Here is a 25,663-nt window from a genome sequence, read left to right as displayed (position 1 = left end):
TATTCTACTGCGGTCAGTCAGGTTTCTGCTCAGTGATTCCTCTTTTGAGAAATCTAACTTCCCTATCTAAATCAGAACTTCACTCCCTCAATATCACTCAGGATTCTCTTGCCTTGCTTAAGTTATCTTCATAGGACTCATTACCACCGCCACTACATTATTACACAAATATTTTATCTGTTGGTTTCTTTGTCTCCCCTACTATAATAGAGATTCCACAAGGGAAGGGAATTAGATTGAAGTGTTTCCCCATTCTATTTCCAATGACTAGCACAATATTTGACACATAGAAAATGCCTGATAAGTATTTGCAGAATGAATGAATGAATGAATGAATGAGAGAAATACTTAGTGACTGTTTGGGGTGAACTTATATACAAGCACGTTTCTCTTTCCTCTTAGTTTTCCAGTGTGAGACTAAAGGATGACAGAGTGAGACTGCAGAGACAGCAGGGGAACAATGGGTTAAAATGTCACAGAAAGCAAACTCAATTGCTCCACAGCTTGTCCTGACTTCTACCTGCAGAATGGACGAAAGAATCTGTTAAACTGTTCTCTTTACCCAGAACCCCTAGTAAAGACTGAATGTTTGTACCCCCATCAAAATTCACATGTTGAAATCCTCAGCCCCAGGGTGATGGTATTAAGAGGTGCGGCCTTTGGTAGGTGATTAGCCCACAGGGGTGAAGCCTTCAAGAATGGAATTAGCTTCCTCATAAAAGACTCTGGAGAGCTCCCTCGCCCATTCCGCCATGTGAAGACACAGCGAGAAGACGGCTGTCTATAAACCAGAAAGCAGACCCTCACCAGACTCTAAATCTGCCAGCTCTTTAATCCTGGACTTCCTAGCCTTCAGAACTGAGAGAAATAAGTGCCTGTTGCTTAAACCACCCAATCTATGGTATTTTTGTTATAGCTGCCCGAAAGAACTAAGCCCCCAAGCTGGCTCCTAGCACTTTTCTTCGACTGCTGGCCTGTAGAAATACAGCAAAGGAGAGTAAGCATTGATAAAATCATTTTTCTTTTCATCTCACTAAACTTTAATTCTGACACATAAGCCAAACCATGCCTAAATCTATATCTGAGTCTTTTGCAAGTATTCTATGGGAATATATTACATTCTATAAAATAAATTACTCATTCCTTATCTGATGGGAGGCCTAGATTTCTTAAGAGATTATTATAATTATCTAGAGAAGATAAAGCTGTAACAACAGTGAGAACAATCAAAGAGCAGTGCTAATGAGTTGATACAAACCACAGAATTGACTTTAAAAAGAAAGATGCATTGCTCACTTGAAGGGGTCGAAGGTAAGTTAAAGACTTCTTCCACCACTGCCCATCACTGACAGCCTGCAGCACAGCCTTGGTGGTGGTCGTGGTGTTGGAAAGCACTTTCATGGTGGTAGCTGTGGTCCAGTGGAATAGGTCAGTTGAGTTGCTGCCTGGAACGCTTACTTCATCCTATGTTAAAAAACAAAACGGCAAGAGCAGAAATGTGCATTTCATAAGAACAGAGAGTGACAATGTGACTACTTAAAATTATTCGACGTGAAGATAGATAGAGAAATCCATCTTTGCTAGTAACAAAAAAAATGTGAAACAAAGCACTATTGGCATATTGTACCTCCTTGAATCATTTACATAAGAAAATTTGGTAAAGGAAAAAACGTCACAGTACATTAGTCAAATAATCCCTTTCAGAAACATTTATAAGGCAAATAATGGGTTCTTTATTTTTTACCAATCAAATATCCTACCAATGAGATACTCATGTTTGTTTCTTCAACAAGACATTTTAAAGTATTCATTGAGATTAATTAAGAAATACATTATGTGGGCCGGCCCCGTGGCTTGGCGGTTAAGTGCGCGCGCTCTGCTGCTGGCGGCCCAGGGTTCGGATCCCAGGCGCGCACAGACGCGCCGCTTCTCTGGCCATGCTGAGGTCGCGTCCCACATACAGCAACTGGAAGGATGTGCAACTATGACGTACAACTATCTACTGGGGCTTTGGGGGAAAAAATAAATAAATAAAATTATAAAAAAAAAGAAATACATTATGCATTTGAACAATGCTACTGTCACCCAGACAGAGGTAGAGGATTCAGACGATCCACCTTTAAATGTTGAAAGGCATTTTCTTTCATCTAAACAAGTGGATGATTAATAATGTTTAAAAGGTTTATAATATGAAACTTCCTGCCAATCCTGAAGCAATCAGCTGAATTCTAACTCTCCATTTACTAGCCTGAGAGATTCCACGTGGGGAAAAATGCCAATACATTAACATTCTTTTAAATAGAAATGACAGCGACCATATCTGCTTTTGATCAAAGAAAAATATTATTTGTTCTACAAAAATAAAGTTCTTGGTTTAGTGTCTGCCTACTTCTACTTATTTTTTCTGAAGTATCCCAGTTAAATGAAAAAAAAATTAAGGCCTCATCTTTTCATTTCAATAGCTCTCTTGCCACTAACAGAAGGATACCTTAGTTTGGCTATTTCAGTCTACATCACATCATTCATTAATATGTTATTTAAGAAATAAAAAATGATAAATCACCACTTAGTAATTACCAGGACATCATCACATAACAAATACTTAAGATAAATGCACTGTTTTAGACCAACCTGATAGTTGCCATATACATTAGATAGAATTATGGCCCCCCAAAGATGTCCACATCCTAATCCCTGGCACCTGAAAATATGTTACATTACACGGCAAAGGGACTTTGCAGGTATGATTAAGGACACAGACCTTGAGATGAAGAGATTATCCTGAATTATCTGAGTGAGACTAACCTAATCACTTGCGCCTTTAAAGCAGAGAATCTTTCCCAGTTAGGGTCAGAGAGAGAGGGTCAGAGGATGCCATGGCAGAAGAGGCAGGAGACATCTGAAGCATGGGGGGACTCAACCCATCACTGCTGGCTTTGACGATGGAGGAAGGTGACCACAAGCCAAAGAATGCGGGAAGCATCTAGAAGCTGAGAACAGCCCTCAGGTGACAGCCAGCAAGGCACTGGGGATTTCAGTCCTACAACCACAAGGAATTAAACTCTGTCAACAGCATGAATGAGCAGGGAAACAGATTCTCCTCTAGGGCCTCCAGAAAAGAACACAGCCCTGTCAGCACCTTGATTTTGGCCATGTGAGACTCTAAACAGAGACCCACCCAAGCCTGCCAGATTTCTATCCTAAGGGGATTATAAAATAATCAATTTGCATTGCTTTTAAGCTGCTAAGTTTGTGGTAATATGTTAAAGCAGCAATAGAAAATGAATACATCATGTTAGGATGTTTGATAATTTCTAGAAAATCACTGCGAATTGTACTCTTACTTCTAAAGGGAAATGTATTTAAGCTATGTTAACCAATGCTTACAATTTACCCAGTTCGCTGTTGGTTAAGGATTGTCATGAAATTCTCTAAACTATGCTTTTAACATGAAAAAAAAAATTCATGTCCCAACATTAGAAGAAATAATAATTATGTGACACAAAAGAGGTGTCAGCTAACACTACAATGGCAACCATACTGCAATATAAATGTATCAAATCAATGTGCTGCAAACCTCAAACTTATACAACGTAATACATTAAATATATCTCCATTAAAAAAATTGTGTTTCCTATGGGCTTTCTGGACACTGAGAAAAGTATAAACCATCAACTCAATGCAATATTATATATTATAACTTAATTACAAAAACAACATAGAAAAAATAGATGATATGTTAATTTTAAAAAGTCACGTTAAATTGCTTGTATATTTATAAGGGTAACCATGCTAAAAATAATTGTTTGGGGTTTAGGTGCCAGTAAAAAACACCACCTCTCCTGGGTTTCAGATTGTGGCAGACACTGCAGCTTGGTTCACTAAACTCCATTCTGATCCCCTTACAGACTGTCTTACGGTTCCTAGAAATTGAAAAGCTAAGCTTTCCACACACGACCTAGTTTTCCTCAAATAGGTGCACCGGCTGCATGAAATTTGGGAGGTGGAACTATACTACAGACCATACTTCGGTGATTTTCCACTGGCAGGCAGTATACTCAACTTTTTTTCACTCTTCTTTTTATAGTCCTAGTTGCTTTTCTGCAGTAGTGCTAACACAAGTCCCAGCGCTGAGACCCTAGTTTCACGGTTAAAGGACAGGGGTGGACTACCATTTGCTGGCCTGTATCTTGGCAGAGTCAGTGTAGCACTGGAGCCAACCGACAAGGAGTGGCCTGCTAATGTCCCAGCGGCTACGGCAGACTGCGGCTCCCTTAGCAGGCAAGTTCTGTGAAATTGTTCTAGTAGTTACTCTTAGAAATACACCTAAAGCCTTCCCCTCCAGGCCTTTCAGTGATTTCATAAGACCCCAATTCTCCATAAAAAATCCCCTCCTTATAATAGCTAGAATGTTTTCTGTTACCTACAACTGAACCTTGATTGATTTTTAAAAAACAATTAAAAACGTAAGCAGTGGGGCCAGCCCCATGGTCAAGTGGTTAAACTTCCGCACTCTCTACTTCTGGGGCCCAGGGTTCGCAGGTTCAGATCCCGGGTGCGGACGTACTCCACTTATCAGTCATGCTGTGGAGGCATCCCACACACAAAGTGGAGGACGACTGGCACATATGCTAGCTCAGGGTGAATCTTTCTCACCAAAAAAATTTAAAAATGTAAGCAGGAATCAGAAAAATTAGCATTATCATCTTTATTCTGGAGTGGAGAACATGGTTTAAATCTACAGTCATAGTTAGGCTAAAATCTTTCTGCTGGTCTATATCTTAGAGTAACTTTTCCAAGGAGAAGATGAATCTACAGAGCAGACACATCTAACCAAAATCACCATATCAGCCCAGTAGCGGGAAACTGAGTAGAACAAACTTCCAGAATGGCCTCGAACCTGTGCTATCCAACAGAGTAGCCATTGGTTATGTGGGGCAATTGCACACTTGAAATGTGGCTATCCCAAACTGAGATATGCTGTAAATGTAAAATACACTGGATTTTAAAGACTTAGTACCAAAATAAATAAATAAATAAAATAGCCCACATGTGCTTAACATCAAGGAACAAGGCTAGAGCAGAATGCACCCTTTCTATTGGTAGGCATAACCAACAGGCAAGCTAGGGGTGCTAAGCCTTACATTCTCAGTTCTTCGTCTCAATTTCAGCAATCAGGAAAGTTATGCTGTGTATAACTTTCCTCTGTGTGTGCTGGGGTAGAGCCGTAGGGAGACAGAATGAAAGACGGAAGCTCACTACCCAACACTTCTGAAAAGACAAGGTAGAAAGACCTACACAGAAAAAAACATAATTCTCCCTTCAAGAGAAATAATAATGATAGCTACCAAGTCTCGAATGCTTGCTGCATTCCAGGACATTACAAAGTATATACCGGGCATAAAAACCGGAAGGGAACACAAAAAAACAAAAACAGTTGTTTTAATGATAGCATTACCAGAATTCTTTTCTTTCCTTAATTTCTTTACTATTTGAGGCAGCGGAGGCTCACTTTTTCTCTACTTTGGTAACACAGACAGCTGGCTCATCATGTCTGACTCAACAGAAGAAAAGAAGCTGATTCCAACTCCTGCACTCCAGAGGCCCCTCTTTTCTAATAAGGCCACAACCCAGCCAAGGAGCTTCTGATGTTACACAGTGGTAACTCCAACTCCCGTCCTGCATTACAGGGGGAGGGCCTCTTTCCACTGGACAGCTTGTCATTGTGTTCGGCCTGAGCACACCTCTCTGGGCTACTGAAAGCTTTGGAGATCACATACACTCTGCTTCATTCTGCCTCTAAAGTTTGTCCCCCAATAACTCTGCACTGAGTGGAATTAATACTACGTGTCCCTCTCTGAATACTGCTGCCAAAAATAGTTCTTTGCCTGAAATAAATCTCAGACGGAATGTGCAGGAATATATATGTATATGTGTATTCAGAGAGAAAGATACAGACATGCATGTATACATGTACGTATATATGTAAAATATATAGCAAGCAACTTAATTTATTGGTTGTATTTTTGACTTAGAAAGTCACAACTGGATAGAAATAGAAACCAATTAGAATTCATTCATCTACTCAGCAAATACTCACTGAGTTATTCTTATTTGATGTCATGCACTATACTAGGCAATGAGGTGACAAAAACAAGAAAAGACACAGTGTCTGCCCTCAAGGAGCTCAAAACCTAGGGGGGGGAGGAAGAAATACAAACAAATCATTGCAGAATAATTGAATGTCCAAAATAGAGGTACATATAAAGTACTACAGGAACATGAAGAGAGGTAGTGCCTCCTCTGCCTGGAGGCACAATCACAGAAGGTTTCACAAAGAAGGTAGTATTTCAGCAGGAAAGAATTTTGGGCTTCTCAAGAAGAAATGGTGAAGACAATTTCAGGCAGACTTACGTAAAAATAAGAGGCATGAAACAACATGGCAAACTGGAGGAACCTTAAGTGATTCAATGAAGGTGTGAAGAGAGTACACAAAGACGAAGGGCAGGATACAAGGATGGAAGGCAGGCAGAGGGAATTGGAGCAAGAGACCTACAGACCACGCCAAAGCACCACCACTATCACTCTGATGGAAGGGATGCCACCGTAAGGCTTTAAACAAAGGGAGTCACATAACCAGATCTGTGTTTTAGAAACAGTATTCCAGGTGCAGGAATCCAGCGAAATAATGAGGGATTGAATTAAGACAGTCATGCGGGGAATACATGAGGTTAACATAAAGTATTTTTCCACCTGAAGGCATATATTAACTGTTTTTATTTCTAATTCTTCTACAGGTGAAAAGGGCCTGAGATAAATCAGATAAGCAGAGAAATTCAAGGATTGTGAACCCAAACATCAAAGAAAGTGCTTGGTCACCAACTGGGTCTTAGTGAAGAGCTGAGCGGGGAAAAAAAAAGAAGGAAAGTCAGGAACACAGACAACTGTAATGTTCTGTTAAGCACAGTTAGATGCAGTGGAGATAAAAATGAGCAATGCAAGTTGCTGAGGAAGAATGAACAGAGGACCAGGTTCACAGAGAGAAGTAAGAAAGATCTAGACACGTCATTTACCAACATTAACATCTAGGATCCTTGTTTACAATACATAAGAATCACAATGGCTACCATTTACTAAATGCCCACTGTCAGGTACTGAGCTAGGTGCTTCCTATGGTCATTTATAAGCTTTACAATAACACTGCAGAGTAGGTATCAGAATACTATTTGACACAAAAGCAAACTGCAGATCAAGTATGTTGAATATGCAGCCCACAGGCAACTGGCCTGGGGGTGTCTCCTCTCTTCTTGACCAGGTCTGGCTAATAAAATGTGCGGGCCACTTGTTCTTTGCAGGGTTTTGACACACCAGCAATATTACATACATACATACACATACACACATATACACAAACACACATATTTATGTTTGTATTTATTTATTTATTCTTCTGCATTATAAAACTACCACAATCTCACTAAAGACGGTTTGAAAAATTCAAAAGGGTAGGGAAAAAAAGGATAGTATCTCTTCACAGTTCCATGATGCAAAGACAATACTGCCCGCATATATTCTCCCCTCTTGTCTTTAATCCAGGCTTAGGGATCTTTCTTTATAAAGATTTTTATTGACGTATAAAATATATTAAAAAATGTGTACATATAAGTGTACAGTTTGATACATTTTAACATACCCCGGTAACCAGCAGTAAGACTAAGAAACATATCACCACCAGAATCCAAGATACCTGTCTTGTGCTCACTTCCAGCCACCACCACTGCCAAGATAAATACTATCCTGACTTCTAAAAGCAAAAATTAATTTTGCCTATTTTTATATTTCATATAAATGGAATTATGTTCTCTTTTGTGTCTGATTTTTTTCTTTCAACATAAATTCATTCATATTCTTCCAAGTAGTTACTGTCTTCTCATTGTTAGTGTAATGCTATTACACTGCTAATGTAAAAGTACTACATTGTGTGAATATATCAGAACTTAGTATCCTTTTCTTCTATTGATGAGCATTAGGGTACTCTTTAATTTGGAGTTAATACCAATAGCACTGCTCTGAACATGCTAGTAATTATCTTTTGGTGAACATACGCATTTCTGGATATATACCTAGTAGTGGAATTACTAAGACATAGAATATGCATATGCCCAGACCTAGTAAATAGTGCCAAACATTTTCTAAAATGGTTATACCAATTTATACTTTAAGCAGCAATTACAAGAGTTCTAATTGCTCCACAACCATGCCAATACATGGTATTACATTTCTTTTTCCTTTTAGCAGTACTAGTGAGTATGTCATGGTATCTCTTTCTCATTTTAACTTGCATCTCTGCAGTGACTAATGAAGTTGAACACCTTTTTGTGTATTTGTTGGCCATTTGAGTATTTGAGTTCTGTGAAGTATCTGTTCAAGTCTTTTGCCCATTCTTCTGTCAGTTGTCTGTCTTCTTTACTCATTTGTAGGAGTTCTTTATACATTCTGGATACACATTCCTCATTAGATATACAGATTGTGAATATTTTCTATTACTCTGCAGATTATGTTTTCATTGTCTTAATTGTGTCTTTTGATTAACAGAAGTTCTGAATTTTAAATTAGTCCAATATATCAGTTTTTTCACTTTATGATTAGTATCTTTTGTACTATATTTAAGAAGTCTTTGCCTATTCCAAGGTCATAAGGATGTTCCATATTTTCCTTGACACGTAATATTTTTGTTTTAGGTAAAATCCTGTTAAGACAGTAAACTACCCCTCTTCTATGCACTCAAAGCATAATATGCATACTTTTAATGCACTTACCAGAATATATTGATATTATGATTTTTTTTTTGTTTGTCTCTTTGTCTTCCCAACTAGACAGTAGCTTTTCAAGGGCAAGGACTATATTTATTTATTAGCATATCCTCAGAGTATGGGAAAATCCCCAATCTATAGATATGTGTAAGAAGTCTGGTTTTACTGCACTATTTACATTTTGAAGATACATTTTCTAAAAACTAATATGTTCTGCCTACAGTAGTTAAATGTTATTCAAATAAGATTTCATGTCACATTTTCCATTCCTCTTCATCTTTAGAAGCTTCTTAATTGAGAGGGCGTATTGAATGATTTGAATGTCATCAACTAATCCAAGTATAGAACTAAAAATATAAACATGGTAAGAAATACGGCACTTTAACAGAATGCAACTTCAGTCAGAGGAAAATCAAACCAACTGAAAGATACCAAAAAATGCAGGCTATAAAACAATTATTTCATTTCATAAAGTGAAATAAGAGCCTTTATTTCTGTTCATATGGATGGGCTAATTCAACACAGGAAATTTAAAACATATGAAACTTAAAAGTTTGTTTCAGAAGATAAATGAAATTCACAAGCTCAGAAATATACATGATAAAAGGATTTTCTGTAAGACAACCCCCTAATGAGAATTACAAAAGAGAAAGTAAAATAAAGGCTCATTTGGACCACAGAACCAGCATTTAATTTGGGGGCAGTCTACCAAGATTACAGTGTAACCAGAGTCATTACTTCAACTCCATGTAATGGGGAAAGAAAAAAGAGGTTAGGCAAAATTTACTCCTGAAATGATTACTACTAGCACTTTTTATATTCATAGATGCACACTGTTAATTAATTTAGAGTGCATAACAGCAGAAATAGATTAATCCCCCAAACCAAATCAACAACTCCCAGAATAAAATTTAACATGAAATCTCATTAATGTCAAGTGTGTTACATAGCTCAAAGGTTAACTTACTAAGCACTAATAATATTTTTCAAATCCTACAAGAGACACCATTACCAAACAGGGCCACAAGAACACAGATAGTTCCACATGTCAAGCTTGGCTTACAGAAAGGATTCTTGTTGATGAATTACTGTAATGAATAATCTATTTAGGAGTTGCTTTCTATAGTGTCTGGTAATATAAAGCTTAATTTCTGAGAAACCTGTTTGCCTACTACAAACTGAGCTGGTGGTACACATAAACTAGGTAAGGATTACAGAGCTCAAACTGAACTCAACCCCTACCCCTTCTCCTTCAACAAATCTTTAAATAATCCAAAGTACTTCCTGCACCTAACACTTAAATACGTCTTACAGATAAATTTCATCCTGAACTCAAAATATTAAGAATGCAATCTTTATTACCAGTGATGCCATGTTTAGAAGTATCTGTCACAAGAAGAGTAGAAAAATACCCCAGGGAATAAAGCATTCTATAGTCTGACTCTGGGGGCCAGCCCCAGTGGCCTTGTGGTTAAGTTTGGCGCGCTCCACTTTGGTGGCCCAGGTTCGGTTCCCGGGCACAGACCTACACCACTTGTCGGTGGCCATGCTGTGGTGGTGACCCACATACAAAATAGAGGAAGACTGGCACAGATGTTAGCTCAGGGCGAATCTTCCTCAGCAGAAAAAGAAAAAAGAAATAAAGTCTGACTCTGCTTCAATTCATCTGCTTATTAACAGGCCAGGCTACAATTTAGATGCTCTCACCTTTGTGAGTCATGGACCTCTACACATTTCTGATGAAAGCTATTAGTCTTTTCCCAGAAAACTGAAAGCACATGCATGTATACACACATGAACACACAAAGTCATAAACAGACACACACAGGCATCAAACATGGCACACTATTTCAGGGACTTTAGGGACTAAGCCCTTCTTGGATCTCCTAGCATTCTTGGACCCAGATTGAGAAATCTATAGTTATGTAAAATAGAAATATATGAAGTATATTTCTATTTTCTTTTTCCATGTACAATTTTGTGTGTGTGTGTGTGTGTGTATGTGTGAGAGGAAGATTAGCCCTGAGGTAACATCTGATGCCAATCCTCCTCTTTTTGCTGAGGAAGATTGGCCCTGGGCTAACATCTGTGACCATCTTCCTCCACTTTATATGGGATGCTGCCACAGCATGGCTTGACAAGTGGTGCATCAGTCCACACCCGGGATCTGAACCCGTGAACTCTGGGCTGCCAAAGCAGAGCACGTGAACTTTACTGCTACGCCACTGGGCCGGCCCCTCCATATCTGATTTTTTAATCGGCACTTACACAAAGTTTTGGAGAATAAACCACAAGGAAACAGGAAATTATCTATCTCAGGAGCCCATTTCTACCATGTTATCCCAGAGCAATACTAGCATAAGTATGCAAAGATGTGTACATAAAATGCTCAGTGCAGTTCAATCTAAAATAGAGGAAAACTGGACACAATCTAAATGTCTAAAAACAAAGGAAAATATAAATAAATCATGGTACATGCCTCCAATGACCACTATCCCACCACTATATAAATGGTCTATATGTAATGACAAGGGTAGCTGTCTATGACATAGAACATTACATGAACAAAGCAAGCTTCAAAATAATATATACAGTATGAATCTATTTTGTTTAAAAAACAAAATAATAATCCTCCAGGAAACAAAGGAGAGCTGTACAGAAAATGTTTCTACACTCTGAAAAAATGTGGAAGGATATATATAAACTTAAAAATGTTTACCTCTGAGCAGTGAGATTCATGGAATGAGTGGAGAGAAAGAACTGAGAGAGAAGAAACAGAACTTATATATTAATGTATGATTGATTAAATTATTTTTATATCTTAAAAAGGCAGAAAGACCAAAGTTACCACAAACATCTGTGTATCTTTTATCAAAAGTTAACAAACATTAATATTTTATCATGTTTCACATCCATTTTTTTTTTACTTTCAAGAAATAAAATATGCCAGATAAAGCTGATTATCTGAACTCCTATCTGCCCTTAAATGGCTTGTTAAAATAAAAGTCTGTACTATTTTTGTAATTAAAGAAAACATTATAAATTCCAGTCAAGATGAAGCAATGAACTCATGTTTCAAAATGCTACTGTGCTCTAAAATACTGAGAATAACAGAAAAAAGAGTCAAAGAAACTCAAGTTCAATAGAGTTCAACATTTTGGGGCTCAAAATTCAGACGCTGGCAATGGCTGCCAGATGCTCCTTTCCACAGAACTGTGAACCAAAAGGATCCCCTGTAGGAAGGAAACTTTGGCCAGGCTTACTGCCTGGGGCTATGTATTTTTATAAAGCTGTAGGCCTAGGGAGGCAGAGAACAAAGACAGGGCCCAGAGGAATTGGGCCAAATCCTTCATGGGTTCCATGTCTGTATTTCTCATATCCTCAACATTACAAATGGAAAGGAGTCCCATGTGAAAAGGTACTATAGGACGTGGTTCTGGATTGAAGCATCAAGGGATTAGACAGAGGTAAACCACACAACTATGGAATCCTTAGACAGGGTCTGGGGAAATAAAAATTAAACCAAATGAAATGGCTCAAAATGATCTTGCAAATGAAAATTCCAAAACACATGAGAAAAAAAGACAGTTACTAAAGCAATAATTTTAACAAAAATCCACTTCAGGGGGCCAGCTCAGTGGCACAGTGGTTAAGTTTGGTGTGCTCCACTTCAGCAGCCCAGGGTTCGCAGGTTTGGATCTCAGCTGTAGATCTACACCACTCATCAAGCCATGCTGTGGCAGCTTCCCACATACAAAATAGAGGAAGACTGGAACAGATGTCAGCTCAGGGCCAATATTTCTCACACACACACACACAAAATCCACTTCAGATGACATTACTTCTTTTAAAACTTCAAAATGTTAAGTTGTGTCTTTGTGCATACTAAATATGAGGTTTATAATGCTTTAAAAAGGAACAAGCTATCACATAAAAGAAAACCGAACAAATATGATCCTACTGAGTTTACTTCGGTATGAGGTAAAGCTCTAAACTCTTCTTTTTCAATAAGGATATTACTCAAGCCTATACTTATCTCATAAAAAAGTAGCTGCTTCTTATTACTTATTTATCAATAAATATAAAAGCTAAAACTATAAAACTCTTAGAAAAAAGCATAGGAGTAAATCTTCACAACCTTGAGTAAGGCACAGATATCTTTACAACACCAAAAGCACAAGCAATAAAAGAAAATATCAGGAAACTGGACTTTAGCAACACTAAAAACTTTTGCACTTCAAAAGCCACCATTAAGAAAGTAAAAAGTCAAGTCACACACTGAGAGAAAAATATTTTCAAATCAGACATCTGACAAAGGACTTGTATCCAGAGGTAAAAAAAAAAACCTCTTACAGCTCAAAGACAAATGACACAGTTAAAAAATGAGCAAAATGTTTATAGCCGTTTCACCAAAGAAAGTATAGAAATGACCAATAAGCACATGAAAAGATGCTTATTACCATTAGTTATTTGGAAAACGCATACCAAAACAGTAATGAGATACCACACACATCCAGAAGAATGGCTTTCATCAAAAAGCCAGTCAACAACAAGCATTAGCGATGATGTGAAGAAACTGGAGCCTTAAAACTTCCTGGTGGGAAAGTAAAACGGTGCAGCCACTTTGGAAAATAATTTGGCAGTTTCTTCAAACGTTAAAACCACATACACCATACAATGCAGCAGTTCCACTCCTAGGTACCCATACGAGAAATCAAAATGTATTTCCAGACAAAGACTTGTACATCAATGTTCATAGCAACATTATTCATGATAGCTAAAAAATGGAAACAACCCAAATGTCCATCAACTGGTGAATGGAAAAAGAAAGGGTTGCCCATGATACGGAAATACAATTGCCATTTTGCTCACTTTTCTTTCAATATTTCTAAGCTATCCTTTTATAAATTCAAAACAGCTCTATGTTTAGCCCATGCCCCAGTTCTAAACATTAATTAGTCCAGTTGCATAAATCTGTAGCCCCTTAAAATGTTTATAACAAGATTTCCCACAGTGAAAATGATTTTTTAATGGGAACCTTGTATATAATCCATTTCCACTCTAATTAGATTTATCTGGGGAAAACACCATTGGCTAAGTGATATAACTAATACTAGCTAAACAAATTGTTAATATACTCTAAGTGGTGAAATACTGTTACATCTAAAAACCATAATAACTAACATTAATAAGAAATTGGAAAACTGTAATTTCGGTAGTTATTCACAAATTATGCATTCTGTTCTATTTATAAACAAGTATCTTGTTCACAGGGACAACAGCCAATATCTTCCAACTTGTAGGCTCCACGTGTAGTAATGCAAATGCTACAGCACAGCAATTACATCTGTACTTTGCGTGGATATATAAATAAAAATCATTATTTTCACAACTGAGTAATGAAAGTCTTAAGCATTAAGCAGATTACACAGTCAGCTCTCATTTATGAGTTATAATTTAAAGCGGTTATTATATCTACTTTTAATGTGTAACACACAGCATCTCATAGCTAAGCACTACATTCTAATCTAATAATAGTAGCTATAATATTCTGAAATGTGCTTCATGAATCAAAGCCATAATGTGCTCGTCGAGGGTGTGGATTAGCACTTCATGAAATCTAGATCTATTACAACTTGCTGAAAGAGGCCAAAGGAAGACAGGAAAGCTCTTACGGAGCTAAAAAAAAAAGGGAGGAAAAAAAGACAATCACTTTGGAAGAATTCCTTTTCCTTGCTAAGTGGAACATGTAAAGGACTGCCGGTGGTCTCCGTTTACTAAAGAGACTCTAATGGAGCAACACGTGCCCACTGTGGTAACACAGCACGTCCTACTCCAAAGAAGCCACCAAGGAGCCAGGCCGACACTTTCTAATTCCTTATAGGAGCAGAAAATAGGAAACCCAAAAGTCACAAAAGGCTTTTCATGGATTTTATGAAGAAGGATTGGGATTCAGAATAAGCTTATGGAGCTGAACTCAGCAGAAACACTTCGTAATTTTATACTGAACAAAGAAATGATACACCCCTTACGTTCGCCAAAATATAACAGGACCTCAATAGCCACCATTGCACAAGCATATGAGTTAAATGGAAATTCCTTATATTTTTAGGCTAAAATCTACTTTCAAACTCATTTTTAATTTTTATGCAGTGGGAGTTTCCAACTGAGCTTTATCAAACATTTACTAGGCATTCACTATGTGACAAGCACTCTACAGAGAGAATACAAAAATAAATGACACGCTTCCAGTTACCATACAATACCAAACCATACCATACAAGCGCTGACACAATGATGAGAGACTGCTTGGAGGATAGAGGAGAGGGAGCAATGAGGACTCAAGGAAAACTTGACAAAGAAAATGATACTTTAGATAGGACCAAGGGATAAGAAAGATTATCAGAGCACAAGACAAGAAGGGCAGTACAGGCAGAGAGAAAATTCTAACTAAATAAAACCAAAGGTGTGAATTCTCTACTCAGAGAATGGTGGTAAGTTCAGTGTGACTGGGAGATGTGGCTGGACAAGTGGGGAAGGATCAGAGGCTCAAAACATACAAAAGTTGGAATAAAGAAGATCTCCTGAAAAGCTGATCTTCAACTGGACCTTGAAAGATAGCAAAATTTTCCAACTCTTCCTAATACTACACAGAACCTTTAGTAACTGTTGACCAATATAAGAACTCTGAATCCCACAGAGAAAACACCATAGAATTTAATGTGCTCTCACACCCAGTGAGGGAAAACCAAAGAGTTTTCAGTACAACTACAAGTCAGTACAATCTGTGCTGTACAATCTGTACAACTACAATCAGTACAACTACAAGTCAAAACATGCCAAAGGACAAAATGTATCCACATCTCTGCAGGCCCCTAGAAAATGCAATGGCTTCCATCCAGAGGGAATGCAACAAAAAGCAGTCCACCGTCTGCAGTGTTGATGGCAGAACACAATCCTCCACTGAGTATCTGACCTTCTAGAACTGTGATGTCCAATCTGGTAACCAGTAACCTCATGTGGCTATTAAATTTTTTACTTAATTAAAATTAAATAAAATTTAAAATTTGATTCCTTAGTTGCACTATCCATATTTCAAGTACTCAACAGCTACATGTGACTACTGGCTACCATACTGGACAGTGGAAATAGAGAACATTTCCTTCACTAGAAAATTCTATTGGTCAGTGCTAGAGTCACCACTGCAGGAGGAATAGCAGAAAACTCTTTAAGGGCCAAAAGTCACATTACAAACTTCTCTGAGACCCTCAGATCACACAGCACTGAAGTGAGGTTACATAGGTGTATTCAATATATGTTTGTCAAATTAAATTTTAACATAAAAGAAAGAGTTAGGGAAACAGGGTACTTGCACATATTCCACTATGGGCAAAAGCTAAATATCTTTGCCCTAACTTCATCAATAGATTCCACAACTGAAGCCTTGTTTCAGAGTTCCAAAAGTAACCACAGAGAACACAACTACAATGATTTTGGTAGGATGGATACAGCCAATTTAAAAAAAAAAAAAAAAGATTAGGTGTAGCTCACTGATAAATACATGACAAGCAATAGGATATATTGGAGTATATAAGGAAGACATTTGGTGTAAAACTAATTCGGCCTGACCTTGTTTTTCCAAAAGGGCCTGACACGGCCCTTGAACATGCATTGCATACCTGCTTTAAGCATTTACTATGTCCCAAAGACAAGAACAATGCCCTTTAAGATAAGGATGTAACTTCCCCCACATCGGCATTTCCTTAAGGATAAGCATCTCTCCCTAGGCTAGAGATTGACTGCTGACCTGCTGTGACCACCCAGCTCGAGACCACAGACCTGCTACTTGCTGTGTTCATCAACTGCTGTGTGAAATGCTGTGCCAGCAAAGCAATCTCATGACTACTGTAGAAGGGACATTCCAATCATATGTGATACATGCTCTTTGATGTTATATAACCACTCTGTATACTCCCTCTTCTTTGGAGTGCTCCATTCCTTTGTGAAAAGACTCTCTCCCAGGCTATACAGTCCTCAAATCTGGCTCATAATAAACTCATCCCAATTTTGATTTATAGATTGGTTATGGATTATTTGTGTTGACATCACTTATCACAAAGATTTCTTCCAAAAAAATTACTAAAGAAATGAATGACATTTTACACTTTGAAAGTGAAGCTTACTATTTAAATGAATCCTGTGGAAACCAGTCTATAAAGAGGATTATCATTTCCTAATTTATCTAGTTAGAATATCAAAAACAGCTACTTTCTTTGACCTAAAAAAAATGCCAATTCTATGTTGCTGGAAATAGTCATGAAAAGTTAAATTCCACGGAGCACACACTGACTAACAGAGGAGAGGTGTCAGTGGGCATACACTTCCTCCTTTCCCTCCCAGGAAGAATTATCCTGAAACACAGAATTAAATGGTTCAGACAAATTATATTCATAAGAATCTCAATGAGCAAAGGGAAAAGAATAAAAATCTAAAATGGGCAAGAGAATTGAACAGGTACTTCACAAAAGAGGATCTCTCCTGAGACAATTTCTTCTCATCAGTAATCAGAAAAATGCAAATCAAAATCACAATTAGATATCACTAATCACTTAAGAGAATAGGTAAAATTTAGAAAACTATTGTTGAGGAAGAGGGAGAATCCCCCTCCGCCCTTTCCCTTAAGGTTCTTATGGCTGGCCAAATAATTAAAAGACAGGTTAGCAGGAGAAAATAATACCAAGTTTAATAACATGTATACACGGGAGAAACCAGGGAAACTGAGCTTCTCAACAAAATGGTGGAGGTTCTCATCTTAAATACTATCTTCAGCTAAAGACAAAGGAGGATGTATGGGGTGGAGGGAGTCAGATATGGGAGATTACCAGAAAAGCACAGTAAACAAGAGTAAGGTTATTATGAAGATTTAAGGCCTCACCTTCCACACTGATAAGTTTCTAGAGATGAGGTCATCTCCCCTCTTCCCAGTACAGAGAGGGAGACACCCTTACAAATGGAGATTTCCCTTATAAATGTAAATGTTTGTCTGACAACCCTTTACAGAGCCACCTAGAGAATGTGGCTGGGGAGAGACAGAATTTTTGATAAGATGGGCTTGGTGGTGCCTTTCCTATTGTAACATCTATTTTACATTATATTACAGCCATCATATGGTAGTGGCTCCTTCCTGAAACAGGCCTTCTATGTTAAATTCTTTAGGATGTTTGGGGGAGGTCAAATGTCTGTCAGAGAAAAGAATCAAGGTAAAGAGATATATTTCAGGGTGGCCAGTTTTGATCTCCCACACTATCAATGCCAAGGTGCTGGGCTGGAGTAAATGGCACTCCCAAACACCGCTGTTGAGAGTGCAATCAGTAAACCCATTTCAGAAAAACATTTGGGATTATCAACTGAGGTTGAACATACACATATCTGATAACATATACTTCCAGGGCTAGGTGGGTGGACACCAGAGAGAAAAGTTTGCACGTGTGCACTAGAGACACATGCAAAATGATAACGCAGCATTATTTTTAGTAGCCAAAACTGAAAAAACACCAATGTCAATCAACAATAGAATGGATAAATGGTACTATATGCATATAGCAATTAATTTCTATACAGCAGTAACAATGAACAAACTATAACATATATAATAGCATGGATGAATCTCACAAACATAATATTGAGTGTAACTATTTCTATAAAGTACAAAAACAGGTAAAATTAAACTATCATATTGGAAAGGGTGTGATAGGTTTTAAAATTGTTTAAAACAAGAACAAAAAACACAAGGATCTGGTTATCAAGATTAGTCACGATCTCTGGAAGGAGAGAGAAGAGTTAGAAATTAAATCAGGAGAGGGTGTGGGGGAACTTGTGGAAGGCCAATCATGTACTGTTTCTTTATCTGCGTGGTGGTTTCATGAGTGTTTTGTGTCTTTTCTATATGAATGTTATATTTCACACACACAAAGTTTAGAAGAAAGTCTCTATACACACACACACACACACACACACACACCACATCTCCCATACATAAGGTTAGGCGACTCCATTTCATTCCACTCATGACCACCTTTCAAACTCTTCCCTCCCCCGACTCCTAATTTACCTCTTGTAGTGCTTTACTAATCAACGGCGAAACACTGATATTCTCCCCTCCTTCTGGATGGATTTGGAAATTTACTCTTCGATAAAGAATCTGAAAAAAAGAACATGATATATTATAAAGGAATTGTGTTTTTAAATTAGCCTCTCTTCACAATGTAGGCTTGAAATTTAAAAAATACTCTTTTGAGTAAAAAAATCACTACTTCATAACGAATAGTTTTTGGTAAGAAGCTTGCTTCAGGACTTCATGAACAGCTTCACAAAGCTGCAGCAGTCTCTGAAGCGGAATTCAACTGTGAAAAACCTGATCTACAACGTAACGAATGACTATGAGATGAAAACGCAAATTTCAGAATCTCTTCACATATTTAACAGTGTTTCACAACAAGAGCAGATCTATCCTGTGAATTTTATGAAATTTAGCACCTTCCTAACCAGAGCCCACTCCCCTGCCATTTCCAAAAGACCTCTAAGGGGATGGTGCCACCAATAGTGTTAACTTACATGGTTTCAACTGACCATTTCTCGTACGTTTTATTCTTGACAACACTGACTTTCCCCATTACATTCAATAATTTATTTCCTAATATTACTTTCTATTTTTATGACACCTGCTTTGTACTCTTTCCTCCTTATTGTAATAAAGCCAACAACACTATTTCATATCCTAGTATCTTCAAATTCCTTTTCACATGAGCAACAAGCTTTTTTTATTGCATAAATTAAAATTCTCATATTATTTTAAAAAATGACCACAAATCTCAGACCCACACACCCAACAAAATATAGTTCATACAATTCAGGATTTACTTTATTGGGAGCACTTACTTCTGTCTGCAGAGAGCTGCTGGCTGCCAAAAGAAGTTCGATGCTGCTAGGAGGGCAATGTGTCAAAGCAAAAGCCATGAGCTCTTGCCGAGTGGCCAAGTCCTGGTAATCTTCTGATTGTCCTAACTGGCTACAAACATCCCAACTTTTAGAATAACCTGCAAAAATGGCAAGAAAAAACAAACTGAGTTTCACAAGGACAAAAATTTTCCATCTAACATGAGAAATGCAGTGGCTTTCTGCTTAGATCTCCTGTTACCAAAGCAGAATCAGTCATTTGTGATGCATATTATTATATAAGCAGAAACACATAAGGATCTAAAGAAGAAAAGGAAGATTAGGTGGGTTTATTACCCAGAAAGTTCAGCACTACTCCAGACAAGTTTTTCTGATAAACTCGGTTAAATTTTAGATTACCTGACAATGACTACAAATAACCTACTGAGCTTTGATGTTCAGTAAAAAGCTGGATATCTTCGATGATGACATAAAGAAATGGAAAGATATCCCATGCACGTGGATTGGAAGAATAAACATAGTTAAAATGTCTATATTACCTAAAGCAATCTACAGATTCAATGCAATCCCAATCAGAATCCCAATGACAGTCTTCACAGAAATAGAAAAAAGAATACTAAAATTTACATGGGGCAACAAAAGACCCCGAATAGATAAAGCAATCCTAAGAAAAAAGAACAAAGCAGGAGGCATCACAATCCCTGACTTCAAAACGTACTGCAAAGCAATAGTAATCAAAACAGCATGGTACTGGTACAAAAACAGACACACAGATAAATGGAATAGAACTGAAAGCCCAGAAATAAAACCACACATATACGGAAAGCTAATTTTCGACAAAGGAGCTAAGAACATACAATGGAGAAAGGAAAGTCTCTTCAATAAATGGTGTTGGGAAAACTGGACAGCCACATGCAAAAGAATGAAAGTGGACCATCTGCTATCACCATTCACAAAAACTAACTCAAAATGGATCACAGACCTGAAGGTGAGACCTGAAACTATAAAACTCATAGAAGAAAATATAGGCAACACAGTATTTGACATTGGTCATAAAGGAATCTTTTCAGATGACATGCCTACCCAGACTAGGGAAACTAAAGAAAAAATAAACAAGTGGGACTTTATCAGATTAAAGAGCTTCTACAAGACAAACGAAACCAGAATCAAGATGAACAGACAACCTACCAGCTGGGAGAGAATATCTGCAAAACATACATCTGACTAGGGGTTGATCTCCATAATATATAAAGAACTCACACAACTGAACAACAAAAAAGCAAACAACCCGATCAAAAAATGGGCAGAGGAAATGAACAGACACTTCTCCAAAGAAGATATACAGATGGCCAATAGGCACATGAAAAGACGTTCAACATCACTAATCATCAGGGAAATGCAAATCAAAACAACACTAAGATATCACCTCACGCCCTTTAGAATGGCTATAATCACCAAGACAAAAATCAACAAGTGTTGGAGAGGATGTGGAGAAACAGGAACCCTCATACACAGCTGGTGGGAATGCAGACTGGTGCAGCCTCTATGGAAAACGGTATGGAGATTCCTCAAAGAATTAAAAATAGAGATGCCCTATGACCCAGCCATCCCACTACTGGGAATCTATCCAACGAACCTGAAATCAATAATCCAAAGAGGCTTATACACCCTTATGTTCATTGCAGCATTATTCACCATAGCCAAGAAGTGGAAGCAACCTAAGTGTCCCTCGACAGACGACTGGATCAAGAAAATGTGATATATATATACAATGGAATACTACTCAACCATAAAAAAAGACAAAATCGTCCCATTTGCAACAACATGGATGGGCCTGGAGAGTATTATGTTAACTGAAGTAAGCCAGAAGAAGAAAGACAAACACTGCATGATCTCACTCATATGTGGAATATAAACCAACACATGGACAGAGAAAACTGTATTGTGGTTACCAGGGGCAGTGGGGGTGGGGGGTGGGCACAAGGGGTGAAGGGAGTCATATATATGGTGATGGACAAACAAAAATGTACAACCCAAAATTTCACAATGTTAAAAACTATTAAAACATCAACAATTAAAAAAAAAAAAGTTAGACAAAAAAAAAGCTAGATATCTTAATTCAGAAGACTTGAGGGGAAGTCTGCTATTTAGCACTTGTGTGAGCCTGAGAAAGTTCCAAGTACCACATTTCCTTTACTGCTATGAAGGGACAATAATGATAATGCCATCCTCACTGGGTTACTGGGAGGATTAAACAACCTATATCTAAAAACAACCTGTATTTAAAAGCTCTTTATAAACTGCAAAGTGCTAGAAAAAAGAGAAACTATTATAGACAGCTATACAGAATCATTCACTTTACAGACGGAGAGAGAGATCCAAGGACAGTGCTAAAAATACAGGCAGCCCCCGACTCCCAGCAAAGATCTTTTTTCCTATACAAGGTTATACTCTGAATTCTTAAAATACACTTCTATTCTTATTTGAAGGAGTTCCTGTTAGAAAGTAGGTCTTTTTTTCTATGAACAAAGGCCTCAGCCCAGAATAATTTCTCTAAATATATAAAGTAAAAATTAATTCAGATACCATCCTTAACAGAATAAAATTATTACAAAGCTCTCTAAATAAATGATTTTAGATTAATACAACAATGATTTTCCAGAATACCATAACTATCTGAATTTAACGCTGTAAAACCACTAGGTTAATATTACAGAACACAGCTCTTTTATGAAACATTTTCTAATGCTGAGGTTATAAAGCATTGAGTTTTTCCCCAGAGTTTTAAACATTTTCATAGATGTACCGACAAAGACTCTCTCCTTGACCAAACTGTAGTCACGCTCCTCTGAGCCCTCTTCTCAACTAGGCCCACACCTTGGCCCCTGCCTTGCTGAGCCTGGATAGCCCAGGTTTAGCAAGAATGCTGCTAAGTCAGTGTAGAAACAATCTCCTACCTTTGATAACTGATCACCATTGATATCTGATCACCCTGGCCTGCCTTCAGCAAGAATTCTGTTAAGTCAGTTTAGCAAGAATCCTCCTTACCATGGTGTCTCATCAGAGTAATTTTTCATCCACTGACCCCTCATTCCACTCCTCAGCTATAAATCCCCAGCTGTCTTTTCTATATTCAGAGTTGAGCCTGATCTCTGCCCCCTATTGCAAAAGTCCTGAATAAAGTCTTCCTTACTGTTTTTAACAAGTGTCAGAATAATTTTTTCCTTACTAGTATACATACAGAAGGTACACAAATCATAAGTGCACAGTTCCATGAGTTACCATGAAGTAAAGCACTGCACTTTTAACCACTCACTATGAATGCACAGAAAGTGGGTAAAAAGATGTGCTTGGCCTTTCATATATTCAGGCACAGCTACAAAAAGTAGATCATTTAGTATGGAGTCTACAATAAGACAACAGCACGTCCTACCTACTGGGGGGTAGAAATTACTCCATAATAAAATCTGCTTATCCTCTAGAGACCTGAATTAGAATTTCAATATGGCAAATTTTAGGATTACAAACTACTTCCCAATTTCTCAACATTAGTTTGAAAAGCACTATGTTATCTTTAAAAAAAAATTAAAGAATATTTGACTATATAGTCACAAATTGTAGATACTTTAAAAAATTTTAATTTTCTTTTATATAACACATAAAAAGGCACTAATATATTTTAGTGTTATTAAAATTATGAGCATGTTTTTAATACAGAATGGAAAGCAACCAAAATCTCAGGTAAAATATAAGCCCTGAGCCCATTAAAGTACTTATTTTAATATATAAGCACATGGCATACACACCAGTGCTCACAAAATGTTTCTCAAGTCTTATGAACACAATGTGGCTGGTTTACCAATTAGGCCAATTGATTTCAGAACAGACCTTTTCCGTTATTCATCATGTAAAGAGGACATGAGCAAAGTGTTAAGTAGTTTGCCTAGTTCACCTGTGGACATCAGCTCCTGGCAATGCACATTCGCTGCCTTGTAGTCATGGAAACGAAGCGCTTGCTCTACTAGAAGGATTAGAACTTGTCCACGCCTTTCTTCTGGGTCTTCACCTGTAAATACACACAAACAGCTTAATGATTTTGGCAGCATCAATTAATAAAAGAGCTCATTAACACTCTTTCAAATTAATTCAAAAATAAAAAAATAGAGATTAGACTGATTTTAAAAGATTATAGGACAAAAGGTCACTGCAACTTTGACCTTCCAATTTACTTATTAATCATGGAATTAGCTCTCAGTCTCCTAAGTGATCAAGGATTAATATCAGCCCTGGACCAACCATTCCAGCCTAAGAGGGTAAAGGAAAAGTTTTCCTCCCCACAGGGACTTTAAACTTTTTTGCTATTTCTTTTTTTATATTTTGCATTTGAATGTTCTAATTATAATTAATAAATGACAAATATAAGGGGGGAAAAACTTAAACACAAAGTAAAATGTATGTAAATTTTATAGTTTCACTATGATAAAGTTAATTCGTATATCAGGACCCACAAATTGGAGGCCACCCCAGTGGCCCAGCCCAAGTCACAAACCTAAACCTAAGTCAACTGCACTTAACGGGAAACATCTGTCAAAGGAAACCTACCCTACACCAATCACAATCCTCCAACTCAGCTTCAGCCAGCTTACCTGACCCTGGAAAACAGGACCTGCTGCCCTTAAACGGAAACCCCCGATTTCCCAGCCAATCACGCTCTGCTTCCACACTGCCTCTTCTAACACTCGGGAAACTCGCTCTTGCTCCACATCCCTTGGGAACAATGCACTGCGCTCCCCCACCCATGGATTGATTTCCCTTGAATAAAGGACATCAAACTCATTACTAAATTGTTTTCATTTTGTCATTTGACAACTGACAGTACTAATCTTTTATTTATCACAGTGAGCGTCTAAACTCTAAGAACAGATACCAAAATTCAGCTTACGTTAACACAAAGATCTTAAATTATTTTCCTAAGAATATTCTTAGATATCAGCTTAGATATCACTTCTTTCTTTGGCATCTCCACACTTTTTTCACATAAATGGTTTAGGTGCCCCTCCTACATGTTCCTCTGCTTTCATTCTCTCAATACGAATTTATCAGGATTTTTAATCATCTATACCCTCTATCAGAATTTAAGCTCCTAGAGGACAGGGGTTGCTTCCTTGTTGAATTCTCAGTACCCAGCACCAAGTCTTGCACCATAATAGGGGCTCACAAAAATATATCCTCAATGAAATGGGCACAGGTTCAATTCAGAATGTAATTTTCAATTATAAGACAAATAATTCAAAGCTACAGTACAAGTACAACTTGTATATTTAGGCTAAAAAGTAAAAAGTAAAAAATCTTTTATATTTTAATGAAGTAATGAAAGCTTAAAACTACTTTCAATATTTCCAGGGAAAAAAAGGAAATACATACATGGCCTTTGCATTTTCAAGCTACAATATGGTTTGAAGAAAAAGTAAACATATCATAGAAAGAGCTGAATGAAACTTTGAAAATATGTCCTCATCAGTCTTCTTTCTGTGCTTCAGAGGTTTGAATAAAATCCAAGACAACGACTGGCCCAAGCTAATCTAAAAAGATTCTTAAATAAGGAGATGTTATAGCACTAAGATTCATAATATTATTATTAGAACAACACATTCATGTTTTAGTAGCACTAACACTGTTAACACTAGAAATCGAACAATATGTAAAAGTTCCTCAATACTAAATGCACATATCAAAATTAATAGAAAACCTATTTCCTAGATAATACTCTTGACATGTGTGCATTTATCAAGAACATCTAAATCAAAAATGAAGGGGCCAAGTGTGTTTTTTCTTTTATATGACAACTTAGCTAGGTTGTGAAGGTATTTTGCTGATGTAATTAAAGCCCCTAA

The 25,663-nt window shown here is 37.4% G+C and overlaps 1 protein-coding gene across 1 annotated transcript in view; it reads right to left on the bottom strand.

The window, feature by feature from the left end:
• Nucleotides 1-25,663, bottom strand: part of NBAS (NBAS subunit of NRZ tethering complex) — a 328,999-nt gene that overhangs the window by 129,554 nt on the left and 173,782 nt on the right. Inside the window, exons 33-36 of the mRNA XM_058551762.1 lie at nt 23,722-23,835; nt 19,752-19,909; nt 18,925-19,014; nt 1,297-1,464 (exon numbers count right to left, since the gene is read on the bottom strand). Of these exons, the coding sequence (XP_058407745.1) occupies nt 1,297-1,464; nt 18,925-19,014; nt 19,752-19,909; nt 23,722-23,835 (530 nt within the window). The remainder of the gene's footprint in view (nt 1-1,296; nt 1,465-18,924; nt 19,015-19,751; nt 19,910-23,721; nt 23,836-25,663) is intronic.

The sequence above is a fragment of the Diceros bicornis genome, chromosome 12 (genome assembly GCF_020826845.1).
Source record: "Diceros bicornis minor isolate mBicDic1 chromosome 12, mDicBic1.mat.cur, whole genome shotgun sequence".
Taxonomy (NCBI): Eukaryota; Metazoa; Chordata; class Mammalia; order Perissodactyla; family Rhinocerotidae; genus Diceros; species Diceros bicornis.
The sequence above is the reverse complement of the archived record's forward strand: the minus strand, read 5'-3'. Positions and strand labels throughout refer to the sequence as shown.